Genomic DNA, 25,111 nt, shown 5'->3' with positions numbered 1-25,111 from the left:
AAATAAAATGTGTGTTAATCTGGTATCATTAAGTTAAACACAAATACTGAGAAAGTCAGGGTCAGAATTTAGACAGGGATATTGCCCTTAGGACACTCTTGCCATCCCATGACCACACGGTTCAGCTCCATTTCCAGACTCAGAACCATTCTGAACTGTGTAATTTTATTGGGTAAATATTCATATCTAGTTTGTCACTGACACATCACACTAAATTTACTTCCAGCAAAAGCTGGTTCTCTCAAATGGAGGTATAATGGCTTCTGGTGATAATGCGTTTGTTTGGTTACATTATTTAAAATTTTATGTTATGATGTCTTAACAGAAAGAAAATAAGTGAGGGAGGAGGAAAATACATTCTGAAAATAAAAATATGTTCTTTAATTATATATGCTGAACACAGGACACATAACAGAAACCAAAAGAAAGCTGCCAATTTAAGTAATAAAGGCACTAACATTGCTCAGTAGGTGCTTGCACCCAACTGCTGCACTATTGTGTTGCATGGTAAATAACGCTATGTTGTGCATATAGTTCATTGTATTAACACATCTGTCCTTCAGCTGTTCAAGGCAATGTTGCTATGCAGTATTCTGCATGCAATAATCTTAGTTGAATTAACGAGGAAAACACAACAAAGAGCAAAACAGTTGTGAACCAATTACATGTCTCTTTTGATTCTCACCCCATCTGTTTCCCAAAACAGACATTGTCTCCTAGTCCTTTGCAATTACCGGGGTGTTATATTGCCTTTATGACCACACTACAGTGGAGACAGCTGAAAAGTGCAAAGCTTTCTGCCAGCCTCTGCAGGTCCCTTGGTGCATGAAACTACAAGAAACAATGTATTGTAATGCAGATGTTCATTGATTCCCTGCAGACTTTCACAGACTACGAGTCCTTCACTGTGTGACCTACAGGGATTTGTACTTCACATAATATCCACTATATAGTGTATCATGTCCAAAGTGAAGTACCTAGTGAATCTGATCATTCGTCCCTTGCACATGCCTTTCCCAGCTATCAACTTTTTTCAGAGAACAAGAAGTCTTTTGTGCTTGAAACATAAACGCCAATCAAAATAGAATACAATTATAATGTGTATCACTTTTCATTCAGAGTCCAGTGCATTTTACAATTCAGGATGATGTTCTTGCCTCATGCTGGACATATACAAGTAGAAAAGAATTTAGGAAGGTCCTGGATCAAATGAAATTGAGTCTACTTAGTCTGAAAACTTGCCCACTTGCAGATTAAGGTAGTTTCCAAAGCACAATTTACACCTAAAATACTGAAAATGAAAAGCCATGCTACATCAAGTAAATATTTCACAACTGGGTAAATAAAGGCCCAGAAATATTATACAAATGCCATTAAACTAAATGCTAATAGACTTGAAGGTTTTAGATAGTTTCATTTTTCTGAAGCATTTGGACAAGCATTAAAATGAAGTTCTGCGTTTGAAAATATTCTAAAAGGCTACTTGTCCGAACAAAATTAAAGCTCTACACATTTAAAATGTACATATGAGAAAACGTTACTTCTAAACTAGGTGCATTTCCATAGCACCTAATTTTGAAACAGAATTTAAATTTACGTATGTGTTACTTGCACGAAACAATGTTAAGGAAATGGCATCTCTAATGACAAAACAGTTGAGTGCTTGATAAGGGCTCCAGTAGCCAGTGATTAACTCACTCCTCATTGATATTTTATGTCACAAGTCAAATACGGTAAGGTTTATCTCCAAGTTTACAGAATCCTACAGTATTTGCACCTTGAACCATGAAATGGATGCCACAGAAGTCACCATAAGAGCAAGTGACTTCAAGATAGTAAATATCTCTTCATTTTCAATACTTAGTACTGCCTATTGAGGAAACACCTCAATTTTCTTTTAAAGCCTTGGTGACTGCCATTTCTGGTTAGCTGGCATCATTTCATACGGTCAGGAGTGGACGTAGAATAAAAATTCTCCTCATGACTTGATTTTATCTATTACACCTACTCAGTAGCTCATGCAACAGCCTGTTTCCTACAAACAGGCTTGCATGTGGGAAAGATGGCTGCAAATATTAGGTTGCTACTTCCATGTTAGTTCACACAACCACTCTCATTTTCTCATCTTTCAGGTTTTTAGGGGGAACAGCCTGGCAACAAGATCAATTGCCTTGCAGAAAAGACAGTTTCTGTACTAGCAACATCTGTTCGAGGGTGTAAAAGAAGGAAGAAAACCTTCCTTCTGGTAAAGGAAAGCTAATTGCATGTGCCAAAGGAAAGTTCTGGGCACTGAGGCTAAATAGTATGAAATGGGCCACACCTATGTGCTGGGAGACTCCCTTAGCCTTTCAATAGGTTACTGCATACAGATTACCTATGGAGAAGGCTCCCTGCAATGCTCCCTGAAATTTGGGAATTATTTTGGAAGAGTGTCAGCTGGCCTCAACCACAACCATGCCAGGGACATTTTTAGCACTTCGCTGATATGTACTCTTCAGTTTCTGTGACTACTGAATTCACTAACATATGTGTAGCCCAGTTTTCCTTACAGCTCTTAGCCCTGCATCTTCTCTTTAAAAGAGGAACATGCTCATCAGGTTAGAGCAGAGAGGTGGGGCCCTCAGAAGGGTTTGCACCAGCTGCTACAGCCAGCAGAATAATTCCTCAGTCCCACCACCTCAGCACTACCCCTGGACAAAAGCACCACATCCTGGTGCTCCTATAAATGCTTGCATGTTATACACTAATACTGACTTTTAAAATATTGTAGATTTAAACACCAGTTTTTACCATCATTTGATGATATAAGAATCTCAGCTTTTGTCACAAAAAATGGGTGGGATGTCTTCAAGAGTTCATGCTTGTAGCAGACATTTGATAGCGAGTCACAATGATGTACGGATAAAGTCACTAAGTACACTACTAAGGTTAAACAAGGTGAATATATGAAAGAGTACTTGGGGAAAAATGGTTTTAGTTAAGCAATCAGACCTCAAATGGAACAATGCCTTGCAGAGGTCTGCACTGCTGACAGAGTTTCAGGTAATCAACAGTAAGCTGTGCTATGCATGAAAAGGCCTGGGAACACCACAGTCCTTGAAGACCTGGTTCAGTTCTAAGTACAAGAGTGAAAATTATTTGAAACACTTAACACACAGGTGTGGTGACCTCCCAGAACAGCTCCAGTATCAGAACCAAACCATGAAGTCAGTGGTTCACTACCATTAGCTTCACCAACCTCAATAGTATTCAAGTGTCCAAATAAGACCTGCAGTCCATGGGTTAATTTGATGACTATTACCCCCCTACTTTCTGCATGGCCGCCTCTTAGTTCCGAACTAGCAAAAGAATCAGATCAAGATCCACAGAAATCCTCCCCAGCTCCTCTACCCCGCCTCCCAACACCCCGGTATAGGAGCTGGGCTCTCTTCTTTTAATCCAATACCCACTTCACTACAGAAGATTTATTTAGACTGCCTCTTGTTTCATAAAGGGCTCCAAAAGTCTGTAGTGATTTTGACACTTTGTTATAATGTTTCTGTGACCCCCCCCCCCCCCCTTCCTCACATACCACACCACCACCCAGCCTCATTTTCATATGGATACAAAGCATCGGGATAAAATGATGGTTCATTATAGTGGTACAGAGCTCTTATCTTCATCCGGCAAGAGTCATTTCCTTCCAAAGATTGAAATGCAAATGTGAAAATTAATGATAACTGCATTATCTGATAGCAGAGATAATACCGATTCACTGTCAGAGTAACACACAGTCATTCTATGATTTCCTCTCCTTCTTCACAATATTCTTCTTACTGTCAGACTATATCTATGGTTAACTATGTTTCATGGATTTTTGTTAATTTACATCAAATAGCATTTCCAAGATCTTATATCTACCACATCCCCCAATCAAAAAAGAAACGAAATCAGGACAGTAATCTCCAAGTCCTTCTTAGGGCTGGTTTAAAAAGAAAGAAAAGAAAAAAAAAAAAAAAAAAAGAAAGACTATCATTAATATCTGTTTCCATCCTGCAGTGGTCTACCAACCATTCCAATCCATATTATACACTCTTGCTTTGTAACCCAAACTGCTTAGAGTATTAGTAAATAATGCAGATTTAGCCCAACAATCAATACATATTTACAGCAATTCTTATGAATGGTTACAGGAAATCTATTCAGAAAAGCTTTTCAAACTACCTTTTGTAACAGGTAAAAATGTGAACCTGGCATGTGAAATGTTCACAAGGATCTTTCTGATCCACATCCTGCTAAAGCAATACTTCAGAATTCACATGAAAGACTGTTTCAGTGTATCTTTTATTAAAAATTCATAGCAGTGTCACACACAGCATATCATTACTTTAAAGCACTATTTAATTTTGTATTTACTATTTTTCTTACTCTTTCTGATATATGTTAAGAAAAACACCAACTTGCAATGGTAATAAAAAGAAACTACACTGTTATATTTAATCATCGTATATGTTTTTTTCTATAGTTCTTTGATATATGTATATGAGTCATTATGAGTCTCCTGAGATTTCACATGAGTTGTGACTTCATCCCGCTCTACTATTATCAATAGTAGAAATTCTGTTGATTTACTGGAGGCAGAATTTTACACATGGGAAACTTTCACTTAATGTGTAGATGAATGTAAACAGTACATAAGAAATAACCATAAAATGACAAAGAGAGTTGTAAGTCTTCTTTTCCATTGCCTTTTTTTTTTTTTTTCATTTTGGTTATGTGGACAAATCACATTATCTCACTTTCTAGGATAATTTCAGATACATATCAAAAGAACTTCTGACACTGACTTTGAAGACTATCCAACTCACAAATTCAACATGTTCTGCAAGAAAGCTGTGCTCCTATATGGCTGTGAAAGTAATAGCTTATATAGGGAATAAGGATGAAATAATTGACAGTATACTGAATGTGAATTAAGAAGAGTTCTGGTATGGAAGCATGGAACCTCTAGGATATTTCATTCACAGTTCCCCAAGTTAGGCAGGCTTACATAGAATAGATATGCAGTAAAAAAGGGGATGATCCTATTCTTGTGTGACTTATAGTCTGTAGAAGACATGTAGGAGATACTCTTTTTGTTCATTATCTGTTAGAACACTGATCACTAGCTTCATTTGCACTGATAACCTAGCAATAATACAAAGGATTATGATATGTATAATGCACGCATATTACTATATGTGTATACTGTGTGCATCTACACATATCAAGGCATCCATCTGATAACAAACAGTGTATTTAAGGCTGTAAAATGATCTCTACTTGCACTTTCAAAGAAATAAATCTTTTCATATAAAATTCGTTTAAGCCCAGTCTTGCTTTGCAGACTATTTTTTTTTATTATTTTTTTTTACTTTTGCTGTTGGCCATAAAGGAAAAAGAATCAGGTCCTTTACTGTGTGTCTATACACAGTCTATTGACCTCAGTTTCCATTATTTCAGAGTTGTCTTCTCATTAAAAAGAACTTCAAAAAAAAAAATAGGACAAAACCAATGAAAATTACAGATAACTTAAAATATATATATATATTCAGGTAACAAAGTGACTACATAGAGTAGGCATTATCACTGCAGAAATTCCTTATTGGTCAGTGAAGGTCACAAGTTTATGTGATTTGAAAGACTGCATCAGTGGAAACTCTTTGAAGCTACAGCACATTTAACTGTAGATTTTTCATAAAGAAAGAAGGAAGGAAGGAAGGAAGGAAGGAAGGAAGGAAGGAAGGAAGGAAGGAAGGAAGGAAGGAAGGGAGGGCGGGCGAGCTCTAAATTTATAAAGAATTTTCCTTGAGTTGTCAAGTTGTCACAGTTCAGACTATCAGTCTACCAACTTGCATCATGAAGAACACGTTTCCTTGGTTTCTGAGAGCTCTATCGCAGTAGAAAGACCAGATGTAGATTCCATAACAAACTATGACAAACTACTCATAAAGGTAGCATCTATACTGTGAGCAGGTAAAGTTAAGTAAACCTAAGTTTTTAATGACTCTTTTTTTTTCTGCAGTGCTACCACAAACCCCTAAATAAGCAAAATATTTCATGCTTTGGGTTTGTGGTTTTTTTTTTCAAAGATCTGAAAGAAGTTATCATTTTTCTTGTACTGCATGGCTGAAATTAATTTCTGTTGATCTTTTTTTTTTTTTTTTTTTTCTCTGTATCAATAAATAACCAAATTCATTTCAGAAAGTATGCATGATGGAGAGCATGTCATGGAGTCCATATCCATTCCTTTCCAACCTTCATACATATTATTCCCTTTAAAAAATCTGTACTTAAATAAAACAAAGCTCTTCATTTCATGTCATTGGCCAACCATTTGCTGAAGTTAAACCGTAACCCATGTCAAAGCAAACAATAAATATGTATTACCAGAATATGTATTACACATCTTACTGTTTGATATCTTGCTGTTTAACTGAACATTTTTTCCAAGAAAAAAGTCATAAAAATGTATCTTTAACATTTCTATAAGATAGCTCATAAAAAAAGACAACAGCCAACACAAATACATTTTCAACTATGTTGAATACTGTTATACACTAAACAATGAACAAAAATGTATCTATTTAAGATAGAATTTATTTATAATTTTTTTTTTTCAAGTCATATGTTAATTACTGACAGCCTTTAAATCTGCAATGAAGCTGGAAAAGGTTATTCTGGTCCATCCACGGATGCCTTTTGTATTAGTTCAAATGTACTGTAGTGTATTTTATTACAAGATCTTGTTTTCATATAATACCATAGTGCTTTATATAAAGTATCAACTTGTATATTATCATTAAGAACATTTTAAATGACATCATAATAACCAGATTTACTATGTCTTCATTTTTGTTTGCATTATATTTTCCAGGTGCTGGTTTCAGAAAATTACCATTAGCGTTATTCTTTTCCTCATGAAGAGCACACAGTAATTTGCAAAATCAAGCAAGGATGAAAATGTGATTGAAATATAGGATTTTTTTTTTCTAATTAAATATTATTATTGAATTATAAATTATTGATAGAACACTTCTGAAACTCTTTTCTGACATGTTCATCCTTTTTAGGGAAAACGTCTATTAGAGATACAGCTATTCTAAGTGTATGTCTAGCTTCAGACGCACATTTTCCAACAGCAGGATTAAAATATATTAAATATAATGGATTTTTAAGGCCCTACCTAGAGTCCATACCCATGAAAACACTGATGAACTTAACTGCAAATTCACCTCATTCAAAAATACAGCTGACCCCTTTGTCTTAGGTACTTTTATGATACAACAGAGGTTTTACATATTTATATTGAACAGATATTTGGAAAGTATTCCCATGCTACCATCACTTTTTATACCTTAGCAACACTGTGCTTGTGCCTCCTTAGAAGTGCATAATAGAAAAATATTAACATGAATTAATGTTTTCCTGTGAACTTCTAACAGCGTATTGACTACAATCTAAGTTTCTCTTTCAACCAAAATCAATAACCAGGTGTGCTAAATGATTTCTATCAAGTTAAAACTGGTAATCAAAGTTCTTGAAAATGTCAGTAGTTTCCACACCTATTTTTGAATCTCAACATGCTGCTAAATATAGGCACAAAGCTTGTGGGGGTACAATGGTGTTTGGTTGGTCTGGCCTCAGAAAATACAGCAGAAAAACTTCGATCTTAATACAGCCATGGAACTGGGAATTTACTGATAAATTTTAATCCTAAAATTTTAAGCGTCAAGAACACTTTCCTTTATATCAAGAAGATGTGTAAGACATTCCATGTGAAACAATTTACACAATGGTATAGCCAAAACCGTTTTTTACTCAAGATCTCTCTCTTAGTCCCTATTCATTAATATCTTTGACACCAAAGGATCGTTAAAGAAACAGTTCATTAAAAAACAATACAAGGCAGAACATAGCCAATAAAATAATAATAATAATAATAACAACAACAACAATAATAAAGGAAATCTCTAGTTTAAGAGATTTCTCATGGCGTTCAGTTGTTTTTTCCTACCTGGCCCATCCCAATCTTCTGCCTCCACAGCAAGCTGCCCTGGTTTTTCTGGCCTTGCATCACCCTCAGATTCTGCTGCCTCCTGGATGCCTTCTTCATTGCCTGAAAAAAACAATCCAAGAAGTACCTTTTTGAGATATTTCAATAATGACTTTTAGGCAGTTCTCCTGCAATATCCAAATAAGTGCTTATATGTAAGTGAAAATATATGCATATTGATAAACAGAGAGGAAATGGGAAAAAAATGTATTATTAGACATGTAAACGTCTGTGAGTTCCCAGTGACAAAAACAAGCTCCAATCCTTCCAGTTCTGTGGAGAGACAAGTCTTGGTAATCAGTGTATACGCCGTAGGCTTAAAAAAAAAAAAGAATCACAACTAGGACCTATTCTGTAAACTTACATACAAAGTCATTAAGTTTATATGCATAAATGAGAGAAACAAATGAGATCATTACTCCCCAGCTAGAGGGGTGATTAAGGAAAATATTCTTTCACTTAAATGTTTTCTTGAATTGACACCTAACTGTTGCTTATGCTTTGCAGATTAATGACACTGTACAAATACATGGTCTACTAACTATGCTGGCTTTCCTGCCAACTAGTGGGAGACCAAATCTATGGTATTTAGGCATTTAAGGAATTTCTACTTAAAGGTTTCAAGCCAGCTACCCTATGACAGCTTTCTCCCCATCAAGCTTAATCTAAAAAAAAATAGCATTTGCAGTGAATTTGAGAGTTTTCATCACCAATCTGAGAATATCTGTCTGCCTTCAGAAACTATCTAGTTCAAGGTAGCACATAGGACATACTGAACATTACGATCAGGTAAATTTTTAGAGGTGGCCACTTAATCATTATTTGAAGAATTATTGGTTGAAAGTGAAATTATTTTGGTTAAAGAAAGTTACTAGTTAAGCTCTATGCAAAAATACTTTAAAATAACCACTACAAACATACAAACTGAAGGTGAGGGGTTCAGATATTAACACAAAATAGTATGGCCACAGTAATGTGCTAAATGATCTGTCAGGCTGCTTATCCCAGCCAGTAATTTGGTGCATTTATAGAATTATTATTTTTTTTTTTACCATTAATTAATCCAAAAACCCTTGAATAGGAAGAGATGTTGAAGAATGGGAGAAATCGAAGCTGCTCAATTAACTACATCGATCAAACAGGACTGATTTGCAGTTTACATTTTATAACAATCTAGAAGCAAACTTTAAAAAAAAATGAGTTCCACAGAAAAGTGGCATCATTAAAAAAAATGCTGTATATTTCTGAATTTGGAAATCAGACTGTTTGTTGATTTGACAACAGTAAAGCAAGGAGAAAAAAGCAGAGCAATTAAGTAGTAACTTGCATTTTTTTTTCCCACTTATGATAACAAAAGCTTTTATTAGCAACATAGGTAGAGAAATGTGATTACAACAAACCACGCCAGATCCCCATACATTATCACTGGAGCTATATTTATACCAGATAAGATTGCGACCCAGAGTTTTCAAGTACATGATCATATACAAACACTATAAAGTATTAACTTCATGAGCACATGTAACATCTTATAGTAACATATTCTTTCTTGCAAACAATTTTTCAAATCCTACATATAAGAAACTGGTAAACTACTTCTCACACAAACACAACACTATATTCACTCCAGACTCGGATAACGAAAATGAATTCTTAAGTACTAACAATATAGTTCAGTGTATTCATTTTCATCTAAAGCTAAAATAAATCAAAAATATCTAGTAAAATTTTTTATTAAACACGCTGTATACTTTTACCAAGGCATTTGAAGCTCATGTGCTGAAGTTCAATCTGAAGTTACCTTTCAGAAGACATTCATAAGGAGTAATGCAGAAAAAGCTATCAAGTAGTCTTATTGATTATTTGGTTTTACCAACTACCCTATTTTGAACTAGCATTTGTGCAGTTAGCTTGTAGTAACCAAAAGAGCTCTGCCTTTTTTTTTTCTTTGTAATTTTGTGGACTAAAGAATGTATCAGATATTTTTACCTTCTTATTTCTACCTTCATAGCTACCTACAGCTGCAACAAATTGCCTGTTATTGAAGGGACACAAACGACAATTTACCAAGACACAAACCTGGCAAGATCAACTCCAGTTCTTTCCAAAATGCTAGAAAACACTTCACAGCTAGGACTATTCTGATGATGAGTTTCTAACTCAAGCTGTATAATCACCATATACAGCTCTTCAAATGTTCTTTTCATGGAATTTTTATACTAAAGGAAATTATTTTCTTCCACTGTAAACAATAGATGTCTATGGACTAAATAAGAACAACAATAACAACAAGATAGAAACAACAACAATTATTTTAGATAAAGCCCAAGCATGGAAAATTTAAGCTCCGAAATATAGAAAGTTTTTCCAGGTTATAATATATGCAAACCTGGCGTTAGCATGCAAATTTGAGCATTCTTTCAATCAATGCAACCAACCAGAACATCAAACAAACAAAACTATTAGAATTGAAAGAGGAGGGGGAGAAACTTATGTGAAAAGATTGGGCTGAAGGGCAAAAGAAGGACAGAGTTACAGCTTAGGTATACAACCTACAGACCACAGTAATTAAGTATTTGGGAGACGAGAAAAGATCTGAAAATTTATGTTAGCAGATGGCTTAACTTTTCATTAACTTGTTTTTTCAGTGTCTCATGAAGTACGTTGTTACGTGTTTTCCATAACCAAGTTTTCATGAATTAATACATGTCCTGTGCAAACAGAACAAAATATGGAGAATTTACAATAAAGAAAACTTTGTTTTGTATCTAAAACTACTGTATCTGACTACTGTATCCCCATACTACTCTCCGTCCATACTGAAGCAATCTGCTTGTGAAACCAATTGTCTGGGTATTACTGTGAAGCAATTCTAACCTAGGCTCAGATGAGTATCAACGTCAGATGAAAATGGCCAAGTCAATCCATTTGCTGCTACACAGACTGCAACTTTAAAAAGCCAAAAGGAGGCTTAGCTCAAGAGTTAATAACAAAATACATCTCTCAAGCTTTTTTTCTCTTCTGTCCCCTTAATGTTACTTTAGCAACTAACACTTGTTCAGCACAAAGGAGTTTATTTACTTACAGAATTTCCTTTCTTTCCGTTGTTTACCCCTTTTGTTTATTCACAGACTATGTTTCAGTCTCAATAAGACTATCTATTTAATATTTATTTTAAAACTGATTACATTTTTCTCTATTTTACAGGTGAAGACATTTAATTGGATCCAGGACACATTATTTTATTTCTTTCTTTCTTCCATGCCAAAACAAGCGCTTTATATATACCACCTACTTTTCTGCTAACCTGTTGATTCATTTCAAATTCCACCAGGTCTTTTTTCTCATGCTTATTTATTCACTTTGCTGCTCAGTTACCTCTTATTTTTAAGTTAAAGGAGAAATAAATTTTTACCATGAACAACAAATAGCGTTACAGAAGTATCATCAATGATAAATGCCACTTCCACTGTAGTTTCTCCTTATGGTGACTAAGATCAGTAAGCAAACATCGTCCTTAAAAGAACATTATTGTGGTTACAAAAACACTCATATAAGCAAGAATCTGTAATAACATATAGTATGTTTAGTCGAGTGTCAATTAAGCCTTCTGGACTCTTAGCAACTTGGCAGAATTCATCTCAGATATCAGTAGATATCTGAAAATTAAGCTAGTCCAGACGAATTATGTAGGCACTCCTATAGACAGGGAAGAGAGAAACCTCCACTGTGACTCATTCCATTCTAGGATGTCTGAGACAATAGACCACTCTTGGTGATAGCAGAAATGAATCATCCTCTGAAACACACTAGGAACCTATCTTTAGCCAGCTGAAGTTAGGTAAAACAAATCTCTGCCTTACAGTTAGATGCTGAATACACAAAATGGTACTTAACTTGGAAAAATAAAATGAATTCCATATGCGAACAACTTCAGTACTGTAATATGATAGAATTTTCATCTTGACCTACTATTTCTTTCCAGAATTAACTGTTTTTGTTGCTCTTCAGAAACAGTTTGAAGAGGCTTTTATGTTGTTTTCATCCTAGTGTTTATTCAAGGGAGACAAGTAAAAAAGCTAAACCACTCTAATTCAATGTGGTACAGTTGGTCAGGGAGTCTGTAAAAGAGACATATAACCAGAAACATACAAGAGAGAACTCTGACATCTCTGACAATACTGCCAAACAGTAAATGAGAGACTTGAATATACACGTAATTTCACTTTAATCTTTTAAAAAAATTAAATACTTCCCAATTTGTACTTAATCAACTTGTATAACATGTTATTGCAGTATTTTAAAGAATCACATGGGTTAGCAGTTCTTCTCAACCCTGCTGTTTTAATCCATGTGTTTCCTATCAATATTAGGCTCATACAAAAATTCTCATACAATGTAACTATTGAACTTTCTTGACTGGGAATGTTACAGCAGCTGTTAGTCACTCCATAATGTGTTTTGCAATCAGCTAAATCAACTAAGTATTTTTAACAATGAACAGTTCAGAACTGACAGATCTACTTTCTTGTTCACAACTGCTTATCACAGCATTGGTATCATATATGTTTGCCAGGTGCTTCCTATAGTTAGGATACCTTCACAGAAGCCGCTTGTGGAAGATAAGGTCATAAAAGAGATTAAAAATGTGCAAGCTTCATACACTCATGGTTTTATCATCAGACAAAATAGCTTTGGGTGAAGGACTGTACCAGTTACAAACAGCGCACTGCAGCTTATATTAGAGTGAGAGAACATTAAAAGTTTGAAATTCAGTTTGTGCTCATTCTTCCTGGCAGCATAAATGTAAACTTAAATTGTTAACATCCTAATACAGCTGTTTGGAGTGAAAAATCACTTCTCAATTATAATAAATCAATTCAGAAATAAATTGTTATGAAGCCTGCAGCATTTTGCACTGCTAAAAGAAAAATCAGGCTTGATACAGATGCTTGGGATTCACTCACTGTAGAGTGAACATTCAGCAAGGTACATGACCTTATGTATGCCAGTGCAACTGCTCACAAAGGGGTAGGCTTTCCAGGGGACAGAGGAGAAGGGGCTCTTTCCTCTTCCTACCACAACCTACAGCGGCAATAATTCCAGATCCTAGAGAAGAATTCCAAGACTGTATAAAATAGATGCCTGAGCTTCAGGAACTATAAATTAGTATACAGACATCATCCTTCACTGTTTGCTTTATTTGCTTTATCACAGCACCTAGGACCAGTCATAGAGCTTATACAGACTGAAAATTTTGCTCTTGAATCCTCTGAAACACATAGTATGCAGGAACATCTCTTCAGAAACAACACTTACGTAACTTTGAAACAAAGCATATACAACTTGAAATACAAATGCAATGTACTTTGTTCATTTAAAGTAACTTACTTTTTGGCAGCACATGCTATTCTTAAAAACTACCAATGAGATCTAACAGGATGAAGCTGGTCATGTGTATTAGTTCTTTTTAAAGGATTCTGTGTAAATATTTAACAAGCAGAAGTGTTTAATTTTGATGGTGATGCAAATTTTCAGCAGATATAAAACATGCTGGGTATAAAATGTGTAAATAACGTGAAAAAAATCTTCAAATAAGTTTTTGGTAAGGAAATATACCTCTGAGAAAAAAAGATATTAAGTAAATTGGGAGGGAAGCTTCCCTACTTTGTTGTGTTTGGCATCAGGTGTGAGGACAAGGCAGACAACTACAGAGACTATGGTGTCATGCAAAGGGATTTATTCTACAAGCCTTGCGGGTATGGGGGGGGGGGAGAGATGAAGGGAGAGATGAAGGGAGAGATGGAGGGAGACAGCGAGAGAGAAATCTGGTGCTATCAGCACGAGACTCTGTTATCACTTAGTCTGATGCATATCAGAAATACATACCGAAGTCAACTAAGATTACTTGTTCTATATATACAGTAAATTTGAGCAAAATCTGGCTCTCAGATGGCTGATTTACTAACATAGCTGGAAAAAAACAATACTTGTATGTACATTAATTCCCTGAATTTTATTTTAGATTATATATAATATATATATATATATATAATCATCTCAGTATTTTGCTTCTTTGCAAACATTTATTGTTTTCTGTCATGCTGATTAGCAATCATAATTTCTCCTGGGATAAATCTCATTTGAAATAACTTTATATTTTGAGTTGTGCTAAGCACTCTTGAAATTTTTTACCCAGTACACATCAGTCTCTTACCCTAGCTTTTAGGAAAAGTCTGTGAATATCCATGTGTCAGTTGAGTGCCTACATGCATGCAAGCTGTTAATTCTCCAAAAGAATGCTAAGGAAATTATTCTGGTTCGCATTAATATCATCACTTTAACAAAATGATATCTTGGAACAATCATTATGTTAAAAAACAGCATCAATTATTTCTAACCATTTCAGTTACTGCACTCTTCTCATGGGATAAGAAACTCTTGTGCAGCAAGTTCATCTAGATTTAGTTTGGTCTTCCTATTTTTCTAAATGTTTGACATGTTCTCATCATCACCTTGCTTCCTTTTGAAGTCCTCTGAAGACATGGATCACTCATTCAAATGTATTTCCTGCAGAAAAGTAAAAGTGTTCCTGCAATTTCTTTTCCAGACTTACCTTCTAAAAATCAGTTTTATATTTTCATTTTTAGGGAGCAACTCTTGTGGCAACTGTACTACAAAGGAGTGACATTCAGCTAGTTTGGCTACCTAACAATTTTCAGAGATTTAAAGGAAAAAAAATGTTTTCTATCTTCTCAATTCTTCCCTATTAAAATTGTAACTGCAAGAACACTACTTGACATATTAAAGTACCAACCTTTGGTTCAAACTTACGTAGCTCTAAGCACTAGATTACAAAAACATCAGAAGCACACTTCTAAAGATATTTAGATGCCCCAAACAAAGACTGTTACTCAGTATAATTTTCCAAAATTATTTCAAAAATTGTTTCAATGGAAATTGACAATCCATGAGCTTCTAAAACACCCTGAAGCAAAATAGAGAGATGATTTCAGAGAGACTCTAGTGATTTTCAAACTGTAAGTTTGAAGAATCTTCATATTTTGACTTATTTAATTAACAATTCAGTTCCTCCCCTGCTGTAGAAACATTATCTCTTACAAGAATACTTCATCCAACCAAAAAAAAATAATCTAATTTTATAAAATGCATCTGAAATCATCTATTATAGATACCTCCTGCTTTCCACATAAATTGCTACATAAGCAGTACATATCTGTTTTTACAGAGTAAAACTTTAATTTACCTTGCTGTAAACAGTTGAATGTTTTTATTTGTAATAATCAGTATTGCAGGTGCTTCCGTACCAAAAACTGTCAACTCGCTACCACTGGAGGCACATTTCCACATACACGCATTTTGAGCATTATACATGGCTTCAAAAACAGTTTAGCCTTCCATGAGTCAAACTAAAGAAAGAGACTTAGCAGTCATAAATAAATGCTTCCCCTTCTGTTATGTACTAGAATCTACCAATAATACTTTTCCTAGCAACATTTATCCAAATATGTCATAAATGTGGAATTTGCTTCATTTTTTTTTCCGATCCCTCAGGAGTTAAATTACTGCTGACATCTCCACTTCTGATTTATAGCACATAGCCTGTGAGAAACTCTGCTTTTCAGACCTGGACTGACAATGATTTTTCAGGGGATGTCCCAGCACATTTCAAAAGCATTCAGAATTATTATGTCAAGAACACCAAACTAGAAGAAAAAGGCAATATAGACCTTCATTATAAATAAAATTAGTAATAGAGGTATAGTACACATGAACTAAGAACATGCAGTGAAATCTGTCATTTTGTGCATTTCATATTTTAAAGAAGATTATCCTTATTAATTTGCAATTCATATTCTGTCAAATTTGAGCTCAAATTTAAGTCAATTGAAGTTCAAGTTTTGTGACTTTCCAGAAAGGGGACATTACACTACTTGTTGTAACCAAATAATCCCTTTACTCATAGCTGTGATGGAATTCCCAATTGCTTTGTCCTTAAGAAAATCAAAATGTGCTGACTGAAAAGGCTGGAGTTGCTTTGATAAACTGCTTAAATTGAGTAAGCTGTTGAAGTGTTTCTCTCATATAATTCTGTACAGCTAAAATAATGTTTTCTATTCAGCTCTATGTATTTACTTCCTGAGATACAGCCTACTAGTTTCTTTTTCAGATACAGTTTGATGTCATCTGCTTGATAACCAATTATTTCATTTCTTGATTAAAAGAAGGGTTTGCTTGTCTATCTTGGGACAATTTTTTATCCCACTGAAATGGATGCTAATACTGACATGGATTTCAGTTGGGCTGAAAATACAGCTCTAGAGATTTACAGATGGGTTAGCACTAAATAGAAAGGAGTATATGATAGGCAATCTTGTAGTTGTTATTCTGAATGCCTTTCCATGCTTTCAAGTGAATGGTGAAAAAAATCACTCCGACATTTTCAGATATCTTCTTTCTCTTCTAGCAAAAGAAGAGGTGGTCCTCTGAGCTTGAGCAACTAGAGAAAATGAGAAAGCACAAGTGGTAGAGCACAAGGCAAATGCTGATGTTCATAAGAAAAAGGTTTCCTTTCATCCTAACAGGATCCAATCTAAATGACTTAGCACCTTTGAAGGCTATTATCAGAGACCTTTCTTCTTGCGTATTCAGCATCTTAAAAAAAATTAAAAATAATGGGTTATTTCAGCTGAATGAGATACAGACAAACAAACAAGAACCCACACTCTGGGGACCATGAGAATGCAACACAGGTTCACAAACATGCATAAAAGTCAGTAAGAGGTAACTATTGTATTTTTGGAAGAAGTAGCCCTGTGAGGTGTTGTGCAGATTCTTGTTATCCTAGGAGATTAAAATACATTATCACACATACATCCTGTTTCTGCTTACTAAAAACAATTAATGTGTCCTTTATTTCCTCAGACAGCCTACATAAATAAAATGTAATGAATTAAATAAATAAATAAATAAATTTAAAGGAATATGAGCTACAAGAGAACAGAAGTATTGCCAGAGAAAGATAATGTCAGGCACGGGTGCGGGGTGTCTGGTGCCAAGCAAAGCCGAGGGCTGTGCAATCACCTCTATCAGTGCTCTATCAGTGTCTACACTCCAGCCAAATCCAGAGAAAACAAGGAGTCAAAGATTCAGGTCAATAAGCTTATAGGCGATTTGCACAAACAGCTCCTCCAGCAAGGTAAAAAACAAAGTCATATTGGCTTTTCTTTTCTATTCCTTCTCTTTGAACTCCCTGGTCCAAACACACCCTGGAAATGTCAGTGTTATATGCAAGAATTTAAAGAGCTGAGCTTCTTAATCCCGTTAAGAAATAAGAACAAAGTTGCCTGTAAAGATCTCCTTATTGAGCTCAAAGTGATAATGGTATAGCTGCCTTACGCTTATCCTACTTCCACTTGCTATAGCAAAAGAGGTAGAATTTGTCATGAAATCCATTACTAAAAGGAAGGAACCATTATTGATTAAAAAGTTTTCTGGGGAAAAAAAAGGCTATAAATCTACTTCCTGATCCAGAAACCAAAAATAGCAAGCCCATTGTTAGTCATTACATGACTAACATGAAAGAGGCAAAGAATATTTACACAGATGCACACAGGCATACACACACAAAGTCAAACTCCAGAGGGAAAAGGGACACACAGAAACCATTCTCAAGGTAAGAGTTTGCCTGGTTTTATAGATGGTAGCATGATAGCTTTGCACATGAAGTATGAAGGGAAAGATTAATGCACAGAAGAACTTAGCTTTGCATATGCTTTTTCTTATACGAAGAATCACACTGCAGCTGTTTCCCTGAATCTCAAGTCTGGCTGCACAATCAGGTCACATGGTTTAATGTAAAAAATTCCAGTCCTAAACTAGCCTGGCAACCTAGTGACAAAATACTGTACATGAGCAGAAAACTTGGTCCAGGTTCTGAGTGCAATCCTTCCAGCCAAAGCAGAATACAAGATTACAGCAGTAGGCATATGCTCAGTATGTAGAGGCCTATATATTCTCTGAGTTTTGTTTGCTAAGACTTGGCTATGAGAGTTTCAGAAGGCATTAGATTCCCCTCACCACCCTCTCTTCTTCCACAAAAAAAAAAGAACCAAAAAAAGAACCTATAAGCATTGCATCATGAAACAATCCACGATCATTCCATCCTTTGCATTCCTTGAATCTTCCTATGTCACCAACTGAAGCACAGTTAGTAGTGGGAACCAGCAGCCATCTGCTTTCCAAGCTACCACCGCTGGCGTGAAGGCCACTGAACCTCCTTCCTCTGAGAGATAGTGCCAAAGCTACCTGGCTTTACTGTAACTATGAGAAGCCTATGCAAGAGGAACAAGCACAATAGCTGTGCTACAAGCAAAAAGCTGAAGAATTCAACATAATTGCCCTTGTAAATCAAAAAATCAAGAAACAGATACGTCTTCTTTCTCTAATTACCATATGTACATATATGTACATTCCTCCATTCGCAGAAACAGTCCTGCATTTTCTATTGTAGTCCTTCCTCCATTTTCTTCTCTTGCCATTTTCCTTCTCTGAACACAGCTGCTTAACTATCTACTAATCTCAAGTGATCTCTCTCCCTGCTCAAGATAACTTTTCCCTTGAAAGTTAATCCCTCACTGAACACTTCTGCTGAGAAGGTCACAAGGAATTGTAATTTGTTCAGCCAGTTCTCACCCTTGTGACGTGGCCAAGGCTCCTATTGTCTTTGCTGTGTACAAAGAGGAAGAGGCGTTACATCTATAGGAGGATGGCAAACTTACTAAGTAAGAGATGAGAACATTTTTGATTTTGCTGAGGGTATCTAAGCAGGTTGATAGCAATCTGAGACTCAAAAGCCACTGATAAACTACTTCACAGTCCAAATGAACTTGATTTAGTACTTCGCTTTTGTCTCATGAACTTCAACTTTGTGCCTTTTGTATTGCTCTGCTGTTTGTACTCCCTTCTTGTATCCCTCCTCCTGATTTTATTAGTCCTATCAAGACTCCAGTTCACTTCTATCATCTTTGTTAACATCACCTTATTCTCCGATTTCTACCTATGAAAGCTAATCATCTAGTCTATCACTTTTGCACAGGAAACTTTCACAGCTGCTTTCTCCTTATCCAGACCATCTTTGTCTGAGTAGAGTACAAACCCTGGGGCTAATTTAATAAATCTTCTAGATCTGAATTTAATCTAAATTCATCGTAATCTGATACAGATTCTGACCCCAGATACACACTATCTGAACACTGCACAGAAAGACTTCTTCAGCAGGGGAGGTTCCAGGAAGATATGGCCTTTGTGTGGAGGCATCATGAGATACCCTCTTTATCTGCAGTACAGAAATCTGCAGTAACTGAGCATAAGCAGCAACTTTCAAAGGCCCCAAATTAACAAAATGCAATTCATCTTCACCAAGACAACTTCCCACTAATATTTTAGTTTCAACTCCAAAGACTGAGAACACTGTAGCTTTCTAATGGAAGCACTCTATGACTATTTTTTATTTTCAAAAAAAAAAAAAAAAAAAATCCCTTTCTCCTCATCTCACTATCAAGCTTAGAAACAAATCAGACTTCTAAATACCATTTCTTCTGAGGTTCTTCTAAAATATTCATTCTTGGATAGGAAACTTCATCTCAAAGGTTGAAAATGCATCTTTTCAAGCTTAAAGCTATACCTGATAGTAGGTTGCTAATGTTTTGCTTTTTTTGCATTTTTGCTTTTAGCATTTACATACTTAAACACTGGTCACTTCTTCATGCTTGAGTGTAACTGTGGAATATGTAGGAACAATTATTCACATATGGAAAAGTTAATTGCGGTTTTGTGGTATTGCAAAAGTGGTGGTGGGCGGGGGTGGGGGTGGAGGTGGAGGTGGAATTTTCCAGATTTCTTGTTGTAAAAGGATTAATGAGCAAAGGGAGAAGAGAAAAATAATAGCCAAAAGTCATAATTTTGAAAACAGGGAAGTTGTAAAATGACATGTAGCTCAATCAATGTGATTAATTTGCTTCACACTTTGCAGAGGCTTTTGCCTTTGCCTTCTAATTCTGGCAACTATTCTGCTGAATCAATCTCACAAACCTAAATTAATAAGGTGGGAATGACAAGTATAGCTTTATAAAGGTTAGCTGTTTGTAATTTAGACAATAAGGGACTGCTCTCTGCTTATAATACAATCAGGCATAGTTTGACAGGAAAATCTCTTCAGTCAAAAAGCCAAAGTTATCATGCTGTGAATCCATATGTCCTCTACTTTCACTCATCTGAATGAATGGTTAGCTCACTAAATTTTTACTTTCAGTAGCCAGGTTGTATAGTTAAAAGCCTTTGTTCTCAGATGATTCTTACATTTAGGTGGCTGGGGAATTATGAAAAGCATACCATGGGAGAGCCTTGCAAACACCTCCTTCCCAACACTGGTGCCATTTGTTGCCCACATCTCTGCATTCATGCAGGAATCCTCCTCAGTTCACCTTTCCTCTAGGAAGAAATCCCAGGGGATGAAAATGGGAACGCACAACTGATGAACATTCAATAACCCCCCCTCACTTTCTAGAACTTTTCATGGTCCCCACTAGCAAGAGGAGAATGCAGAGATAGCATAAAGGATTCCCATGCAAATCCTGTTATTTTCTAGGAAGATGAAATCTGTAGCATGAGAAAACAGATCTGCGCTTATTTTTGCAGATCATGAGGAGATCCCTCATTTGAAGATATCTGCGTTTTACAGGCTGCCAATACTGTCCAACAAGTAAAACAAAAATCAGAAAGTCAGCCCTCAAAAAAGAAATTAAAACACATTGGTTTGCTCACCATTCTCTAACATATTTGGTACATGCATCATTTTCAAGCTTTATTCATGATGTTAAAGTATTTTTAGAAAGAAATTGATTTCTCATATCACCTTTTAATTTGGAGCATTTAACTGGAGCATTATAAAGAAAGCTTTTACTGATTACGAGATCATGACAAAAATCATGAGAATTAGTCTCACATTTAATATTCACTATTTAATACAGTCACAAACCCTTCCACTGAGTAAAGGACAAAAAAGAAATTTATTTTCTTTCCAGATCAGTTTTGTATTCTTGTGTTTTGTCCTCAGAAAAACGTATGTGGCCTCATAATGACAACACTTAAATGTGACACTGGCTAAGCTGGACATTCAGCAGAAGCTGAGACATTATTAAAAAACAATACATTTCTAGTCTCTCATTCCATCCTTTTCCAGGGATATTCTCAACTTACTTCAAAGTGGGACTTTCTGTCACACTGCCTCAGCTGGAAGTAGATTAGGGGTTTTATGTGCACCTTCATCCTCAGAAATTTCCTTTTCAACTTTTCTTCTGTAGCAGTTGCAGTGGATAGGTTTAAGATTCTTTTATAACTACAACACACTTGAAAAAAGAACTGCTGGGGAATCAAAAGGTATTCAGTCTGAAGAATCAACAGATGCTCACTACCAGCATTGTCAGATAGGCTCAATGGTTCATTATCATCCAAATTGACTCATATCAATAAAATAATAAAACATATGATAATTAAGATTCAGGTTTAAATGTATTTCCACTTAATTCCTACTCTTGTTGAATACAATACTATGGATTCAGTGTTTTCCCTGAAAGATGTGTTCATTAAAGGGAAGAATACTTGAAGAATACTTGTCAAGAATATTAGAAATCCAACATGAATTTGCAATATTGATTGCTATGAACAAAAAATAAGTCATGCACTTTTCTGAATTTCACCCAAAACTGTAGTATTTCCATTTATGGGTCCTGGAAATACAGCAAGCAGTACAGAGAAATAACTGAATCAAGCTGATATGAACTGAGAGTGGTGCATAGTCTTCTTTTGCAGTCATATTTGATTCTTCAAATAGATTTATTTTACTTTGTCCAAGAAAGCCAAAAATAATTACAAACCAAACCAAACAACCAAAAAAAAAAAAAAAGAAAAGAAAAGAAAAGAAAAAGGAACATACAAAGCTATCATGAGAAAATACGTGTCAATATTTGGGAAAGAACAGGAAGACAAAGAAACCATTGATATCCAACTGCCTGAGGGGGTTGTGGACTAAGAAGAACATCACCCCAACAATTCCAGTTATTTGATAGGCATCCTTACCTGCAGAAGACAAACAATAAAGCAATCAAGTGCAAATCTGGCAGGAAGAAGGTTAAATCAATGTTCCACATAACAGTATATGACAGTGTGCTTCTTCTATCAGTTGAAACAGCACAATTTTGAAGACTGAACATTGGGTAGGAATAAGCTGGTGTGGTTTGTGCTAAAATATATATATCTTCAATAATTCGCAAGTAATGAATGCATCAAAAAGGCATCTGCAACTTTAAAAGTTATCCTTTCACAAATCACTAGTTTTCTACCATGCATAATAAGTCCTATAATAAGCTCTATTTTAATCCTAGAATCTACAGACACAATCTGTTTTTCTAGCAATGTTTCCTAGGCAAAGAAGCAACGAATAGACATGCTGCATTGCTAGCTTCAGATCTGATAATAATTGACTTCTGAGACCTGTTCTCTACAGTTAAATACATAGAAAATAGCATTCTTGGAAGAAAACATTAAAGGCAAGATGATACACCTCCCTGCAAAGTAAATCTTCCAACACATTTAAATATTTACCATTTAGCAGGCTAACCTCCACAAGTCACAATTTTCCTGTTTTTAAGGTACCAAATTAATAGGTCTTTTTATACTTTTTAAACCAAAAAAAAAAAGCTTTTTGGCCAATTGGACACAGTTCTGTCAGAAGTCCCTCAAGAGGTGGGCTACAATGATTACCTTTATTACAAAAGTATTCCACTTCTTCGCAGCTCAGATTTTCAGGCTCAAACTCTGCAGAAAAGCTTTCCTCCAATGGAAAGTCTTCTTTTGAGACAGTATCATTTTCTTCAGACAGGCATTCTTCTTCTTCATCCTCAATGGCATCCTCAAGGGGCCCTTTAAAAAGAATCGGGAACACTGTGGCAAAACCATCTAAAAGGACAATTTGAAATAAAACCTTAGTGAACTTATAACCAGAGGTCTTTAGCTAGTTCTTTCTTCCACAGCTGTTTTCAGCATTTATTAGAATTGACCAAATAATAGTTAATGGAAATTGAAATTAAAAGTGATTGTTTTCCTGAGGACTTCATAATATGCAAAGTGTTATTAACAATATGTTTTAATAATACTCGCATGTCTTTTTTCATTATCTATCAGGCTGTAATATTAAAAGCAGACAGTTTTAACAATGGAAATCAAAGCTGTTTTTGTAAAACCATGTAAACAGTCAAGAGCCTTCTCTTGTTGATTGTTAGTCATTGTTTTTTGATGCTGAGTTACAGTACTTAATAGGCTCCCTTCACAAGCTTCATTTCCAGAGTTAGCAGTACTGATGACAGTAAATTAGTATAAAGGTATTGACAATATAAGCTTCATCTTATTCTGCTATTTTCCTTCAACCAGCACCCAAAGGAGTTTAAAAAGAGTTTCATATTCTCTGTGACCATCCGTTTGCTAGACTTTAATAGACTACCAGTCAATAGGTGGGACTCAAACAAACTACTATTTATTTTCCTTTTACAGAGGCCAAAAAACGAGTGTGGCAAACTGCTAGCTGTAGGCTACGGCAACACATGGCAGTCACAAGAGCAGGGCATGAGTCTGAATTTGAAATGGCAGCTAGAAGGTCTTTGATTCTCCTAGATACCTAAACATCCCACTCCTACAAAGCCTCTTGAAGAGCGAGTGCCTGACAGATCTGTAATACATAACGCCCAGGTTACCAGTTGGAATGTACTCCAAAATTAAAATTTCTTCTTTCTTATATACACACTTCACAGCCATTGGTTAATAGTAACTATTTGCTAAAGACATCTCCCGTGCAGGTGTAGAATTTTACCTTAGATTTAAATAGAGATTTGAAAGAACTGAACATATTTTAATTTAACTAAGATTTTATTAAATGTCAGTATGTTTCAAAATCCATCTTAAGACTGGATTTCAAAAGAGGGATTTCATTATACATGGTTGAGGCTTGAAAAAAAAATTACTTATTTCACTCTCCAATGAAAGCACAGTCTCATTTATAATTGACTGAGTATTTCTTCCTTGAAATGAAAGCTAGCTAGCTAATGAAAAAAAATGTAATTTGTATTTATATTATAGTTTTCCAGTATTAAATACACTATTCATATATAATCGATCATGCTGATGTATGATACATAACTGATTCTGTTGCACTCGATGAAAAGAGAGGGATAAATTTTTAAAAGAAATCAAATATTGACTACACTCTAATTTTATGTAATTTATTATGAACCAGGGACTACCTACATTTATTAAAACAGCAAAATTCACTTTAGCATAATTCGTGCTTCAGAGGAATATGATGGTTACTTTTTACTGTAATTGATTGAGATTCCCAGCTGGGATTCCATAAATTAATATAGCTTACTATCTTTCATGGAAATATGACTATTTATGCCAGCTGAGAATCTGACCAAATGAACCCACTTTTGTGGACCCATACTCACCAACGCAAGCTATCATTCAACAATATATCTCCTAAAATAAGGGGCTATTATTATGGCTGAAGAAATAAAGATTCCCACTGTCAAAGTATCCATTACTGTTAATTGCACTTTCTAGCCATGTTGGGAAAAAATCCAGCAATTGAATATGCACACAGAATGAAGAGTGGATATCACAGTGCACGGAACTGAGAACAAAGCACACACTGGAAGAGCCGTGAGCAATGTGCTGCATCTAAATACGGGCAGTTTGGGCACCTCAAATGTGTCCAGTTCCATTTCAGAAATGAAAGCACAAGAGCGTCTGAATAACTATCAAAAATACCTTCCAGATCTCATGATTTTATTAACATGTGACACTGTCTGTAGAGCCATTTATTGGTGTGTACTCCTGGAAGCATCTGTATAAATAAACTAAAAAGGAGGAACACAATGAAACAAAAAATAAGCTATTTTAGGG

At 35.3% G+C, this 25,111-nt stretch overlaps 1 protein-coding gene across 2 annotated transcripts in view; it reads right to left on the bottom strand.

Moving 5' to 3' along the window:
• The window catches only part of ZFPM2 (zinc finger protein, FOG family member 2), a 312,130-nt gene that overhangs the window by 221,177 nt on the left and 65,842 nt on the right, over positions 1 to 25,111 (bottom strand). The window contains exons 2-3 of one of the 2 annotated variants that reach the window (XM_040546682.1): positions 22,919 to 23,077; positions 8,036 to 8,137 (exon numbers count right to left, since the gene is read on the bottom strand). In XM_040546682.1, coding sequence (XP_040402616.1) covers positions 8,036 to 8,137; positions 22,919 to 23,077 — 261 coding nt within the window. The remainder of the gene's footprint in view (positions 1 to 8,035; positions 8,138 to 22,918; positions 23,078 to 25,111) is intronic. The other variant, XM_040546683.1, reaches the window with a different exon arrangement.

Source organism: Cygnus olor, chromosome 2 (genome assembly GCF_009769625.2).
Source record: "Cygnus olor isolate bCygOlo1 chromosome 2, bCygOlo1.pri.v2, whole genome shotgun sequence".
NCBI lineage: Eukaryota > Metazoa > Chordata > Aves > Anseriformes > Anatidae > Cygnus > Cygnus olor.
This window is presented reverse-complemented; position numbering and strand designations above follow the sequence as displayed.